Source organism: Coregonus clupeaformis, chromosome 10 (genome assembly GCF_020615455.1).
Source record: "Coregonus clupeaformis isolate EN_2021a chromosome 10, ASM2061545v1, whole genome shotgun sequence".
NCBI classification, from domain to species: domain Eukaryota; kingdom Metazoa; phylum Chordata; class Actinopteri; order Salmoniformes; family Salmonidae; genus Coregonus; species Coregonus clupeaformis.
The window spans coordinates 26,859,146-26,873,425 of NC_059201.1; the positions used below are offsets into that span (position 1 = coordinate 26,859,146).

The 14,280-nt window shown below is 43.1% G+C and overlaps 1 protein-coding gene across 1 annotated transcript in view; it reads left to right on the top strand.

Moving 5' to 3' along the window:
* The first annotated feature begins 5,962 nt into the window (after positions 1 to 5,962).
* Positions 5,963 to 14,280, top strand: part of LOC121575840 (synaptoporin) — a 66,067-nt gene continuing 57,749 nt past the window's right edge. The window contains 2 exon segments of the mRNA XM_045223260.1: positions 5,963 to 6,446; positions 6,615 to 6,680. Coding sequence (XP_045079195.1) covers positions 6,429 to 6,446; positions 6,615 to 6,680 — 84 coding nt within the window. The 5' untranslated portion in view covers positions 5,963 to 6,428.

Consider the following 14,280-nt stretch of genomic DNA (forward strand, 5'->3'; position numbering starts at 1 on the left):
CCACTCATACTGACGCAAATTGCAGACGAAAAAGAAGAGACAATGTGAAACAAGCAACAGATGCTGAAGGCCACACATTTGCATTCAAAATAAGTGACTGTCAGGTTCGTGGACTGAAACAAAAAGGGCTGATGGTTGATACGGGAGCAACGTCACATATAGTCACGGACATCGGGAAGTTTAAGGAGTTTGACGAGACTTTCAAACCGGAAAAACATTCCGTGGAGCTGGCTGACGGAACAAGAACGAATGGTGTCGCGGAGAGGAGAGGTGCAGCGGAGGTTTACCTGAGAGACAACACGGGTCGTCGGGTGAAAACAACGCTGACGAAGGCGCTGTACGTGCCGTCGTTTCCACAGGACATTTTCTCTGTTAAAGCAGCGACAGCCAACGGAGCTTCAGTCAACTTTCGACAGGGGTGTAACAAGCTCATCCACAAGAACGGTACCACTTTTGACATCGAGGAGTACGATAGACTTTACTATCTTAACACTGTAAGTGATGAAAATGATGATGGATGTCATGGGTGCTATGATATTCACACATGGCACAAAATTCTTGGCCACTGTAATTTTGAGGATGTGTCAAAGTTAGAAAATGTGACAGAGGGAATGAAAATCACAGGTAAGATTGACAAATCTACCCTCAACTGTGAAATCTGCACACAGGGAACATTTGTTCAGAGCAGAAACAGAGAGCCTGATGAAAAGGCAAAAGCAGCTCTTGAGCTTGTGCACACTGATTTGGCTGGCCCTATTGAGCCAGAGGCGAAAGATGGGTTCAGATATACTCTAGCATTTACGGATGATTATTCAGGGGCAGTTTTTGTGTATTTCCTAAAAGCAAAAAGTGATACTGTAAAAGCTACTGAGAAGTTTATTGCTGATGTGGCCCCTTATGGAAAAATAAAGTGTGTCAGGTCAGATAATGGCACAGAGTACACAGCCAAAGAGTTCCAGTCACTGCTCAGTAAGAATGCCATAAGACATGAAACTTCAGCCCCTTACTCACCCCATCAAAATGGGACCGCTGAGAGAAATTGGAGAACACTGTTTGAAATGGCAAGATGCATGCTACTTGAGAGCAACCTACCAAAGAAATTGTGGACATATGCTGTAATGACTGCTGCAGTAATTCGCAATAGGTGTTACAATAAGCGTGTAGGACAGACTCCACACTACATGTTTACTGGGAGAAAGCCTGATCTTTCAAAGATGAAAGAATTTGGATCTGTTTGCTATGCATACAGACAGAACAAGAAAAAGTTGGACTCAAGATGTGAAAAGGGTATTTTTGTCGGGTATGATAAAAATAGTCCAGCATACCTAGTCTACTACCCAGACACTGGAAAAGTTCTTAAAAACAGATTAGTCAAGTTCGTTACAAAAGGTGTAGTCGAACGCCAAACTCAGACAGATTTGGAAATGAGTGATGATCTTCATGGGGAGAGATTTCAATCCCCCATGCCAAAAGCCAAGATGGCAGATCAAAATTCGAAGAGACACAAGATGTGCAAATCGAGACTTCAGATAGTCAGAGTCCACGCTATCCAGACAGAGAGAGGAAGAAGCCCCAGTACTTAAAAGACTATGAGTGTAAAGTGAAGTGTGATGACCAGATACCACCTAGTGTTGACTACTGCTACAGAGTAATGTGCAATGCACCACAAACCTTCAAAGAAGCAATGATTTCACCAAAATCAGAGATTTGGGCTACTGCTATGAAGGAGGAGATGGATTCCCTTAGGGAAAATGATACATTCACATTGACCACACTGCCAGAGGGTAAAAAATGCAGTGGGGGGGCAGGTGGGTCTATGCGATCAAAAACAATTCAGATGAGACTGAGACATACAAGGCAAGATATGTTGCAAAGGGATATAGTCAAGTGGCAGGAATAGACTATAAGGATACTTTTTCTCCAACTGCAAATATGACATCAGTACGTTGTTTGATGCAGCTAGCAGCTCAGTATGACTTAGAGTTACATCAGATGGATGTCAAAACAGCATATCTACATGCTCCTATTGACTGTGAAGTGTACATGGAGCAACCAGAGGGTTTTGAAGTCAGGTCAGATACAGGTGAGCAACTAGTCTGCAAACTGAACAAGTCACTGTACGGCCTGAAACAGTCAGGAAGGAACTGGAACAAAATGTTGCATGATCACCTTAGTGAAAATGGTTTTACACAGAACCCAGCTGATCACTGTGTTTACAACAAACAAACTGCAACAGAAAGGATCATTTTGATAATTTGGGTCGATGATCTAATTATCGCTGCTAGTGATAGTGACTCACTCACAAGTGTAAAATAAATGTTAAGTGAAAAATTTAAGATAAAAGATCTTGGGAGGCTTAGACATTTCCTAGGCATTGATTTTACACAAAGTGAAGGGAAAATAAAGATGAGCCAAACAAGGTACATAACCAAGATACTGGAAAGGTTTGGTATGTCAGACTGTAAAACAAGGTCAACACCATGTGAACAAAAAACAAACTTTGATGGTGATGGTGAACCTATTGATTCAAAAAGGTATCGTGAAGTGATAGGCAGCTTGATATATGTTATGACATGTACAAGACCGGATATCAGTTGGATTGTCAGCAAGCTGTCACAATACCTATCAGAACCAAAAGAGCAACACTGGATAACAGCTAAACATGTGTTGAGGTACTTGAAGGGGACAATGAATCAGGAGTTGTGTTACAAAAAGGGGGTGGAAAAACTCAACCTCGTAGCATATAGTGATGCTGATTGGGCAGCAGATCAAAGTGACAGACGAAGCATAACAGGATATTGTTTTAGTTTAACTAAATGTGGACCTGTTATTTCATGGAGGTCTAAGAAGCAGCCAACAGTAGCTTTATCTACATGTGAAGCAGAGTACATGGCACTGGCTGCTACTACACAAGAAAGTTTGTACCTTGTACAGTTATTGGGCCAGATGGATAGTGAGTGCCAATATGCACCAGTAACAATCTTTGAAGATAACCAAGGTGCAATTGCTCTGTCAAAGAACCCAGTATGTCGTCAGAGATGTAAACATGTTGACATCAGATATCATTTCATTCGATCTGCGCTCAGTGATGGCAAAATAAGTATTGAATATTGTCCAACGGCAGACATGGTTGCAGATGTTTTGACTAAACCTGTAACGAAGTTCAAAAATGAAAAATTCTTGGGTTATATGTTTGGAATGTAAACTGACATTTGTGAGATGTATAACTGTAAGCTAAATGTGTTGATAGTTAGGTTGAATACGACTTGTACAGTATAAGAGCAAGTGGGGGTGTTAACATATAGACTAATATGTTATAAATTGTGTTCTTACACTGGTACAGTTATGCCCTATGAGAGATGTACAACTGCGCATGTGCGAAAATAAAGAAAGGGCATTTTCCCGCGTTCTGGTTGAAACACCAACGATGAACATGTGTGTTTATTCCTCCGTTAAGTAAGCCGGTATTCCTGTCCTGAAGATGACAGCACCAACACATGTGTTGCTGTATCAGGTGTGGTTATTGGGGCTGGACTGATGTGTTTTTCTCCAGTAGGCTACACGTGTTAGGGTAAACAGGTGTGAGTGCTGTGCTGTGGCTGGTCAGCACATGTGCTAAAACACACTTCTGGTCTATTGCCTTAGAGGAAGATGAGACTAAACTGAAGAGGACGTGACAAAACGTAACTAATGGATACTGTGTGTTTTCTTACAATACTGCCTGCCTAAAACCAGAGAGGAACACACAACATCATCCTTCACCCTTAATACATTCACTTGACATAACTCCCTTTTAGGGATGTTTTTTGTAAAAAAAGTTCTGAACAAAAACAATTTGACATGAATTTGATGTCTGTATAATCCCCAGCTATTCAACTAAAGCCTCAGATATTTTTCCACCCTCTTGTTGTGTGACCAGCAGGGCGCATTATTACTGTAATGTCTTCATGACAGTGGGTTAATTGAGACACTGTAACTATGGTGACAAAGACCCCCCCCATACACACACACACTGCCACTGGTCAGAGCTTTATATGATCAATTAGTTTAGCTTCTATGTTATTAACAATTAATTAGAGATCTAATGCACTGGCTGCGTAGGCAAATGTTGATTAGCAACACAGAAGTGTAGGTCCTTGTGTCAGGTTAATTTCTAATAAAACCTTAATGTGTTTATTGATGCTCTTTCTGTGTAGTTTTAATTGCCCCACCCTTATGGTGAGGAGTTGTTCCAGTCAGTTTGACTACTGTAGTAGAAGTCAGTTGCCAGTTGTTTCAAGTCAGCATTAACATTAAGATGGTTATAACAATCTCACCAGTATCTGAATTATCAAATTTCACACTTCATTCTTATTGATACTCCCATCCAGGGGAACCGAAAGGATGCTGTTCCAGCACCAAGGAGTCTCCCCTAAAACCCCAAGAGGACTTTGATAGGGATAAGACGACTTCCCATGAGAGCTACAGTAGACAGAAAGTGGGCTTCACTTTAACATGACACATCACTTCACAGAATCACCCCTATTCACCTCTTCTCAGAATCTTAAAGTGCAGGAAGAGAGCGAGTGTGAGTGAGTGCTGGAAGATGATCGGACACAGCTTCGATCCCTGCAGAGATCCCTTCAGTTGCTTTGCATCTATTTGCAGCCTTTTCCCAGCATTCTCTGAGGGGTTGTGGCACTATGTGCTGGTAGAGGGATGCGAGTTGACCTTGGAACGGTCACACGCAGGCTCCTTCAAATGAACAGTGGCTTATCCTGAGGGGGGCAAAACGCCCATTTGCGCATTTGGGGGGAAAAAGCCCCTTCGAATCTTCAGGGGGTGGCATGACAACTCTGGAGGCTGTGTTCTGGTCTGGTAATCTAAATGAGTGTAGAGGTGTTTGCATGAGCACTTTAATTAATATTCAAACAAAATGTACTTACTTGGCTGGAGGATATCTATCACTGACATGAAAACACACACACACACACACACAAACACACACACACACACACAAACACACACACTTGTGACATATTTTATTAGATATGTTGAGATGGCACCTGTGCTCTGTAGATAAGTGATTATCTAAATAAAAATCAGTCAACATCATTATCTCACCATGGTCAATCATTGTATTGACCATTGTTTTACTGACCCTGGCAAGCCCGTCATTTTCTCAACATCTAAAAACATATGGCATGCAGCCATTTCAGAAACAGTTGCCTGTGACTTGGCTCATGAAAAAAATCACATCCAACTAAATGGATAAAGTATGCATGAGATCCTCTATTCTTCCTGCTCACTTCTTTTAGATTTTCTGTGATGAGAAGATTAGCCAATCAGATCTAACAGTTTCCTAATCTCTAGGACAGCACTTCAGGCAGGCAGAGAGAGAGGGTGAGAGAGAGAGAGCGGGGGGGGAGAGAGGAGAAGAGAGGGATGTGTGTGAGCAGGAGAGTAAAACAGGGGAAGAAGGAGGGGTGGAGTGAGTAAGTGAAGAGATGTTGTAAAATTTGCCACGCTGTCAGCCTGGTTTTCAAGTGTCTCTATTTGAATTGTCATCTCTGTGGCAGATTCAGGAATCCTCGCTCACCATCATCTTGCCTGCAGTTAGTTTACAGTCCAGCTCTCTTCTCTCTGCCTCGGCTGGCTAATTAGAAGACAAATTGCTCAACCTCCAGCGGGCTGGCTAGGAATGGCTATCGCACAGAAAGAGACAAGGAAAAACAGTGTCATGTTTCATCATAATAATCACACACAGAGAATCAACATTTTTTTTATGTCAGGCAAATTATATTTCACCCAGGCATTTAAATCTGATTGTACACTGTGACTAAACAGGAGTACAACTCAGTCTTGGAAACAGTCCCTGCTCCACATTAGATAACATTATGTCGTCAGTGAGTCTGAGTCATGTTCCTATTGGCCCTAGGACTGTGTTAAGCCAGCAGCCATGCTGACTGTTTGCCTGGGCGTCACACAGGGGATCCTTCAGAACCACAGAATACTCAGAACCATGCACGCATAATTGGAATATAGACAATCACATTTAGTCAATTTCTATCTGCAATGCTCTCTGAATGTTTTGTTCTGAGCAATTTAGGCTTATTTGCTCAGATTCTATAAGAATCCACATAATTTATGTAGCCTACAAGTAATAGAAGAAGACAAAGGATGACAGGCTCAGAGACACAATCACATCCTCTCAACCAACTCCGACGTGGGGAGGAGGCCGTTCCAATCGGCAAATGTGGACGCAATCGTTTATTTCCGTGAAGCCAATACCAGTCTGTCGCTATGGTGTTTTCTTTTTCAACAAGCCGAAGAGAGCTCGGGTTTTTCCGTGCAGTAGTAATTAAAGCCGAGAGTCTTATGCGCGAGGCACAGAGTAGCACTGTAAAATTGTTTACGTCTTACTGAACAACGAGATAAGTATTTTGAAAATGGAATCAGCTAACCAGGTATGTTTATTGATTGTAAATGGGGGTTTTGTCAGGTCTCAAAATAATGTGTGTTAAAAGGCCATTATTCAAATTTGTCAAATGATATACAAACATGGTATATGTTATGGCTATTTGATGAACAGTATGGTTTTTGTTTCTATGTTATTGTTGTCGTCATTCCTTTAGCTCGTGTCTGTTGGAACGTTTCAAGTGCTTAAATTACCCCTTGGATTTATCCGCGTTTTGGAATGGGTAAGTTGAGTGTTTGCAGAAACACTCATTTGTTTGAATTAACTGAATGATAACATGTTTACAGTAGCCAGTCAGCCAGTAGTGTTTGCCGAAATATAGCCTAGCTGTATACATTGCACAGTCAAATTTGCATTTGCTCACTGAACCCCTTTGCGCTTTTTATAATTGCGCCCTTGTTTTGCCTACCCAAGGGGGCTCGTTGTGTTTTTGAGAGCAGCATTAAGCACTACTGTAGGTTTTGTTTTCGTTCATTTCCATTGCTCTCAGGTGAAACTTTTCAGTTTCATAATTGCGTTCTGTGTCGCCTATAGGGATGTTCCACTTTCTCTGGTGAGGAACCGTCCCAGCGCATGTTCAATCAGAGTGTGAACAATCCGCTTTACCTTGACCAAATGGTTCAAGTTCATGTAATTAATTACTGCTCTATTACATAAGGCTAGTGTGGCTACTACTTCGTCTTCACTGGGAGGCTGGTCACATTGGTTGTTTAGGTGTGACGGCTATTCACGGTGATATTTGTGGGTCAGTCCAAAATAGCAGGTGATCCAAAACGTTAAGTCAGTCAGAGCTCATGTGTGTGTATGTGTGTGCGTGCCCACATGGAACAAATTGCATTCTGTCACATATGGATAAATTACAACAATAAAGGAAAAGCAGCACACTAGTAGGATGCAATAATGTATTAACCAATGTTTCAACAGCAAGCTGTCTTTATCAGGGTTTCATGTCAAACACTGTATATATTTGGTTTCCATAATTCCATTGGGCACAAGCAGGTGTTTGTAATCATGGCTGGCTGTGGCATTATATAATTTGTCAATTTACAAATATCCACAATATAAAAGCATGAAGGGATATCAAATGATCATATGTCGCCTACAATTCCATCATAGACAGTCGTCGGTTGACTGATGTTTCAGTACATGGTGACTGTTTGCAGAACACACACACAGCTTGAACTTGGTGGCTTCTGGGGCAAGGGCTGACAGAGCTCTGAGCATGCAGTGGTGTCACAGTGACATGGAGATGATAGGTTCACTCTACGAGTGTGTTGAAACAATGCAGAGGAATAGAGGATGAAACAGTATAGGAGAGTGACACTGAGACAGCCAACCCACTGGCACATTGGGATGCTCAGAGTGGTTTAATTGGTTCAGCTTAATTAGTAGGAGTGGCCAGGGTCAGAAAAAACAGAAATGACCGAGATGTAAGTAAAACCAAGTAATCTTCAGTACCTTTACTATTACTGATTCTTATTAGCAATTCTGATGGCAGTTGTCTTGGTCATTCTGCACAACATTGCACCCTGAGGAGAGTGTGATATGTCTGTGGCAAACAGTGCTGACAAGTGCATGATAGTCCATTACTCAAGTCATATGCCCAAATGTATTCAAAGATCATCAAAATAGGAAGAAGTTGAATTTGATTGAAGTGCATCATTATGCTTTTGAAAGCTATGAATGTATTTTTGCCCCAGATTATCCTTGTTTGCCAGGATAAGGCCCTCAGCAGTCAGTCAGCATTAGGTTGCTAAGAGAAGGACAAACGGATTTGCTTTCATGGAGGACTTGCTTGAATTGTGAGGATGACCACACAATTTATTTTAGCCAAATCTCTTCATGTTCTACCCAACACCCTGGTGGCCGAGTATTGGCGCTAAACCGCGTTGTTGGAGTCCGGCATGCTAGCTGGCTGTGGCGTCTTATGACTAAGTGCCCGGACGATTTTCACGGAATAATACTGCACCTAGTTAGCTAGCTGAATAAACTAAGTTAGTCTATTCCTTTTTTACATTTTTTAATTTCACCTTTATTTAACCAGGTAAGCCAGTTGAGAACAAGTTCTCATTTACAACTGCGACCTGGCCAAGATAAAGCAAAGCAGTGCGATAAAAACAACACAGAGTTACATATGGGGTAAAAAACATAAAGTCAAAAATACAACAGAAAATATATATACAGTGTGTGCAAATGTAGCAAGTTATGGAGGTAAGGCAATAAATAGGCTATAGTGCAAAATAATTACAATAGTATTAACACTGGAATGCTAGATGTGCAAGAGATTATGTGCAAATAGAGATACTGGGGTGCAAAAGAGCAAAATAAATAACAATATAGGGATGAGGTAGTTGGGTGGGCTAATTTCAGATGGGCTGTGTACAGGTGCAGTGATCGGTAAGGTGCTCTGACAACTGATGCTTAAAGTTAGTGAGGGAGATAAGAGTCTCCAGCTTCAGAGATTTTTGCAATTCGTTCCAGTCATTGGCAGCAGAGAACTGGAAGGAATGGCGGCCAAAGGAGGTGTTGGCTTTGGGAATGACCAGTGAGATATACCTGCTGGAGCGCAGACTACGGGTGGGTGCTGCTATGGTGACCAATGAGCTAAGATAAGGCGGGGATTTGCCTAGCAGTGATTTATAGATGGCCTGGAGCCAGTGGGTTTGACGACGAACATGTAGTGAGGACCAGCCAACAAGAGCGTACAGGTCACAGTGGTGGGTAGCGTATGGGGCTTTGGAGACAAAACGGATGGCACTGTGATAGACTACATCCAATTTGCTGAGTAGAGTGTTGGAGGCTATTTTGTAAATGACATCGCCGAAGTCAAGGATCGGTAGGATAGTCAGTTTTACGAGGGCATGTTTGGCAGCATGAGTGAAGGAGGCTTTGTTGCGAAATAGGAAGCCGATTCTATTACAACAACATACAACTTGTCTAATAATTGTGCACACAGTGTATTTTATGGTAAATAATGCAAGCTACTTCAATTACTAATTTCTTTGAAGTGGGGGGGCACTCACCAGATTCACAGGGAATATATTACATAGTATAGAGAAGCAATATTACAAGCTGCAGCTTCATACTACTTGTCAAACAGAGAACTGATACTGTATACTGGTTGTTGGGGTGGGATTGGCATTACATTTCAACAAAATAATGTTTACAAAATGCCAGTCTTACCTGTTTCTAACTACATAAACAATTTCAGAACAATCTGAGATGGTGGGTGTCATGGCTTGCTGAAATGACATGGAATGACTCAGCAGGCCTTTATTCTGATCTGCTGTTGTTTGGGGGGGATGAAACACAGAAGGTAAATCTCTCCGAGAATAAGAGTCTTATTAGAGTTGACATGGCGGCTTCTCATGAGTCTACAGTGTAGTAGAGGAATCCTGCTCTGACATCTTTGAAATCGATGAAGAGTCATGGTTGTCAATTCAGTTTGTTGATGAGCCCCTCATAGTTATTTCAATGGATTTAGATCTCTGCTGACATTTACATTACAAATGACATTTTGAATACACAATTGTGTTGTCTTGCACAGAACGGCACAACTCTTTATGTCTGTATGATCTATTTGTTGGGGATTATTCCAGAGAATTATATGTGGTCCATAACCTGCCAGTAGACATGGATGTATAGGTCATCTCCCATGCGTTTCCGAAGCTGCAGCTCTGGTTCTCTCTCTGGCACGATGTCAGTATCTGGCGGACAATTCTCCAAACAGCTGTAAGCTTCCCGCTCCCAAGTCATGCAGAAGCTGCCCTTTGAGATGTGTCCTAGCTGCTCGTTGTGTGTGCGTCTCTGTGTGTGTCTGTGTACGTGCGTGTGTGTAAATGTGTCATTGTGTATGTAAGTGTAGTGCAGTGCTTTTTCTGGATAAAAAAGGGGCTTAGGTGGTGGGTGTGACAGGGGGCATGGCAATGGCCACGGTTGGGCCGTTGTCGCGGCTGCATTTTAGAGAACATTTTAGAGGCCCCATCTTGGTGGTGTAGAGACATTTGTGCATTTTAAGGCAATTTCCTGCAATTCTACACATTTCTCTGTGGAGCTGAGAGACATTTTTGCAGTTTTAAAGCACATTTTCTACAAATCTACACATTTCTCTGTGGAGCTGAGAAGAAACTTTGCAGTTTTAAAGATAATTTCCTGCAATTCTATGCATTTTGTCATGGCTAATGCTGTGTTATTTTGCTCAGACATAATAACAAAATCAATACTGCTAAATTCATTGTTTTGGGAATTTTCTATTTTCCCCGACTGTCAAGTTTTTATTTTGGTGATTGTTAGTTCTCTAAGATTATATTATTAAAAAATATATAGGTCCATTATCTTTTCTACGTACTTTATATCTGGTTTTAGTCATTGAAGTTTACACTGTTTGTATTTAGGCAGCCCGAAAAAACGCGTAGGCATTTAAATGGCAGAAAAAACACTGAGTAGTGTACCGATTAATAATCTAGAGTAATCTAGGTGTGTCACTGACCAACAAATATGGATTGTCACATCAGATCTCAGTATAGGATCTGTGACATCAGTGTGACTGTGAAACTTGATACACCTCTCTCAGCTACAGTAGGTTTTTATGCAAATTAGGTAGTGCTACAGAAGAAGAATTACCATTTCAGATAATTGTTGCTTTAGAATGCCAGGGGATTGGTGAAAAGAGATGCAACTTCTCTAGGGAGAATGAATCTCCCTCCCTCTCTCTCTATGAACGAGAGGCTTATCAGCCTTCAACACTACAGTGACTGTACTGTTGGACTTGTTTTGATGACTACCTCCCTGGAAGTTAGCAATGTCAGATAATTTGCTTTTAGAGATATATCATTCCCATCTGAAGGATATTTGGATAAAGAGCTGATGTAAAAAAAAAAAACAATGATTCAAGCAATGCTCTGAGTTCAAATTTACCAGATCAACATAATGCAAATCCACTGACTTCCAGAGACAGCAGAGCTTGTAATAAGGCCCATGTATTTAGTATTGAGTATTTATTAGGATCCCCATTAGTTGCTGCCAAGGCAGAAGCTACCATAGCCGTAGGGGTGCAGCACCCCCTGAAAAATACAAATAAATAAAATAAAATAGAAATCACAAAAGTAGTGCACTGGGCCTTTACTAGTCCTGCATTAGCGAACCGATGTAGCCTTCTGTAACACAGCCCCCCCCCCAAAAAAAATTACAACCCCACAATATATATCAGTTTATTCCATAAATCGTGCATGCATTGGATTGCAACGCTGGTGCGGTAAAATAATCCAGTCCAGTTTAATGAATTACAGTGTAAACTAATCCAAGTGTAGGCTATGACACAATGTAAATGGAGAAGAAGGCTAAAACCTGGTCTGCGGCAGATCAAAATAGTGGCACGAAGTATCCCGGTGAACGGAGGAGTTGTCTATGATGCTGTCATTCAAGGTCCTTTATTTACCCTGTTCGTAATGAGCACGGGACGGTTGCATTTTAGCTTCTGCTCAGATGGGTGAAGCCAGCGAGGAACACATGCAGCACACAGACACCACGGCTACAGGCCTACTACAGATCTTACTTGTAGTGGTGTAGTGCTATTTTTTTAGATGAGGGAGCGCAAATAATATGTAAGTGATATCATCATTTCCTCAAACAAAGTTTGTACCAACAGATGTAGCCTATTGAATAGCGTATCATGGCTCTCCAACCCTGTTCCTGGAGTGCTATCGTTCTGTAGGGTTTCAGTCCAACCCCAGTTGTAACTAACCCGATTAATCTTATAAACCATCTAATTATTAGAATCAGGTGCGTTAGATTAGTGTTAGAATGTCACGAATTCAGCCGAGGCTGCTCCTCCTCCTTGCTCAGGCAGGCTTCGGCGTTCGTCGTCACCGGAGTACTAGCTGCCACCAATCTATGTTTCTGTGTTCTACTTGTTTTGTCTATATTGCACACACCTGGTTCCAATTACGATAATTTGTTTCCCTATTTTACCCTCTGGTTCCCTCATGGTGTTGTGCGTGATTGTTCATTGTGTTGTTGTCATTGACATTGTGAGTCTGTATTTTCTTCCCTGTGTGGAAGATATGTTTATTTACTTGTGACAAGTAAAGTATGTCGTTGACTAAGTTCTGTGTCCTGCGCCTGACTCCGTCCTACCGCTACACACTGACGCATGACATAGAATGAAAACCTAAATGATGGTAGCTCTCCAGGAACAAACAGGGTTAGAGAGCCCTGTTGTAAAATATGCATAAAATGCATCCTCTTTTTTTCTACACCTCCTTCCACTACTATTCACTCCACACCGCTGTCCACACCTTCACCACCTGGATCCAGTGGGTTTCAGCTCTCGCTCCCGAGGGCATATGATGGAACAGCTGCCGGGTGCCAGGGGTTTCTGCTCCAGGTGGAGCTCTACCTGGAAACCATCCACCCGGCTCCCTCGGGATACGAGAGCGTGTCCGCCCTCATCTCTTGTCTGTCGGGGAAAGCGCTCGAGTGGGCCAACGCTGCATCGGTGCGCTATGAAGATTTCACCCGCCGTTTCCGGGCGGTATTTGATCATCCACCGGAGGGGAGAGCGGCGGGGGAACGGTTGTTCCACCTCAGATAGGGGAAGAGGAGCGCGCAGGACTTCGCACTGGACTTCAGGACCTTGGCAGCCAGCACGGGATGGAATGAGAGGGCCCTGATCGACCATTACCGATGCAGCCTACAGGAGGACGTTCGTCGGGAGCTGGCCTGCAGGGACACCACCCTTAACCTGGACCAGCTGGTGGATTTATCGATATGACTGGATAACCTGTTGGCCACCCGTGGCCGTCCGGATCAGGTTCCGTCCAGTCCATTCCCCAGCACTTCCGACCCTACACTGATGGAGCTCGGAGGTGCTGATCTAAGGGTGACCGGAAGGGGGGCTGTTTCCTGCACCAACTGTGGCCGAAGAGGACACGCTGCTGGTCGGTGCTGGAAAGGGTCCTCAGGGAGTCGAGGCAGCAGGCAGGGCACTGGTGGACCATCCCAGGTGAGTAGGCACCCGACTCACCCAGAGCTCCCTGTTGCGCACATGTGTGTTCACGTAGAATTTCCAGAGTTTTCCCCGCATAAGGCGCTTGTAGATTCAGGCGCAGCTGGGAATTTTATGGACCGTCTATTTGCACATAGATTAGGGATCCCTATTGTGCTTGTTGATGTGCCCTTCCCTATACATGCCTTAGATAGTCGCCCGTTAGGGTCAGGCCTGACTAGGGAGGTCACAGCTCCACTCTGGATGAAAACGCAGGAGGGTCATGAGGAGAGAATTAGTCTCTTCCTGATCGATTCTCCTGCGTTTCCAGTGGTGTTGGGGCTTCCCTGGTTAGCCTCTCATGACCCCAATATTTCATGGCAACAGAGGGCTCTCAAGGGATGGTCCCGTCAGTGCTCGTGGAGGTGTGGAGGTGTTTCCGTAGGTGCAACTACGGTGGAGAGTCCAAACCATGTCTCCACTATGCACATTCCTCCCGAATATGCCGATTTGACTCAATTACCACCCCATCGACAGGGGGATTGTGCGATATATATCCGGGAGGGCGCTGCACTTTCTCGGAGTCACGTGTATCCTCTGTCACAGGAAGAGACGGCTATGGAAACATATGTCTCCGAATCTCTGGGACAGGGATACATTCGGCGTTCCACTTCCCCTGCCTCCTCGAGTTTCTTTTTTGTGAAGAAGAAGGATGGAGGTTTATGCCCGTGCATTGACTATCGAGGTCTCAATCAGATAACGGTGAAGTACAGTTATCCACTACCTCTCATTGCTAGTATGACGGAGTCATTGCACGGGGTGCACTTCTTCACCAAAT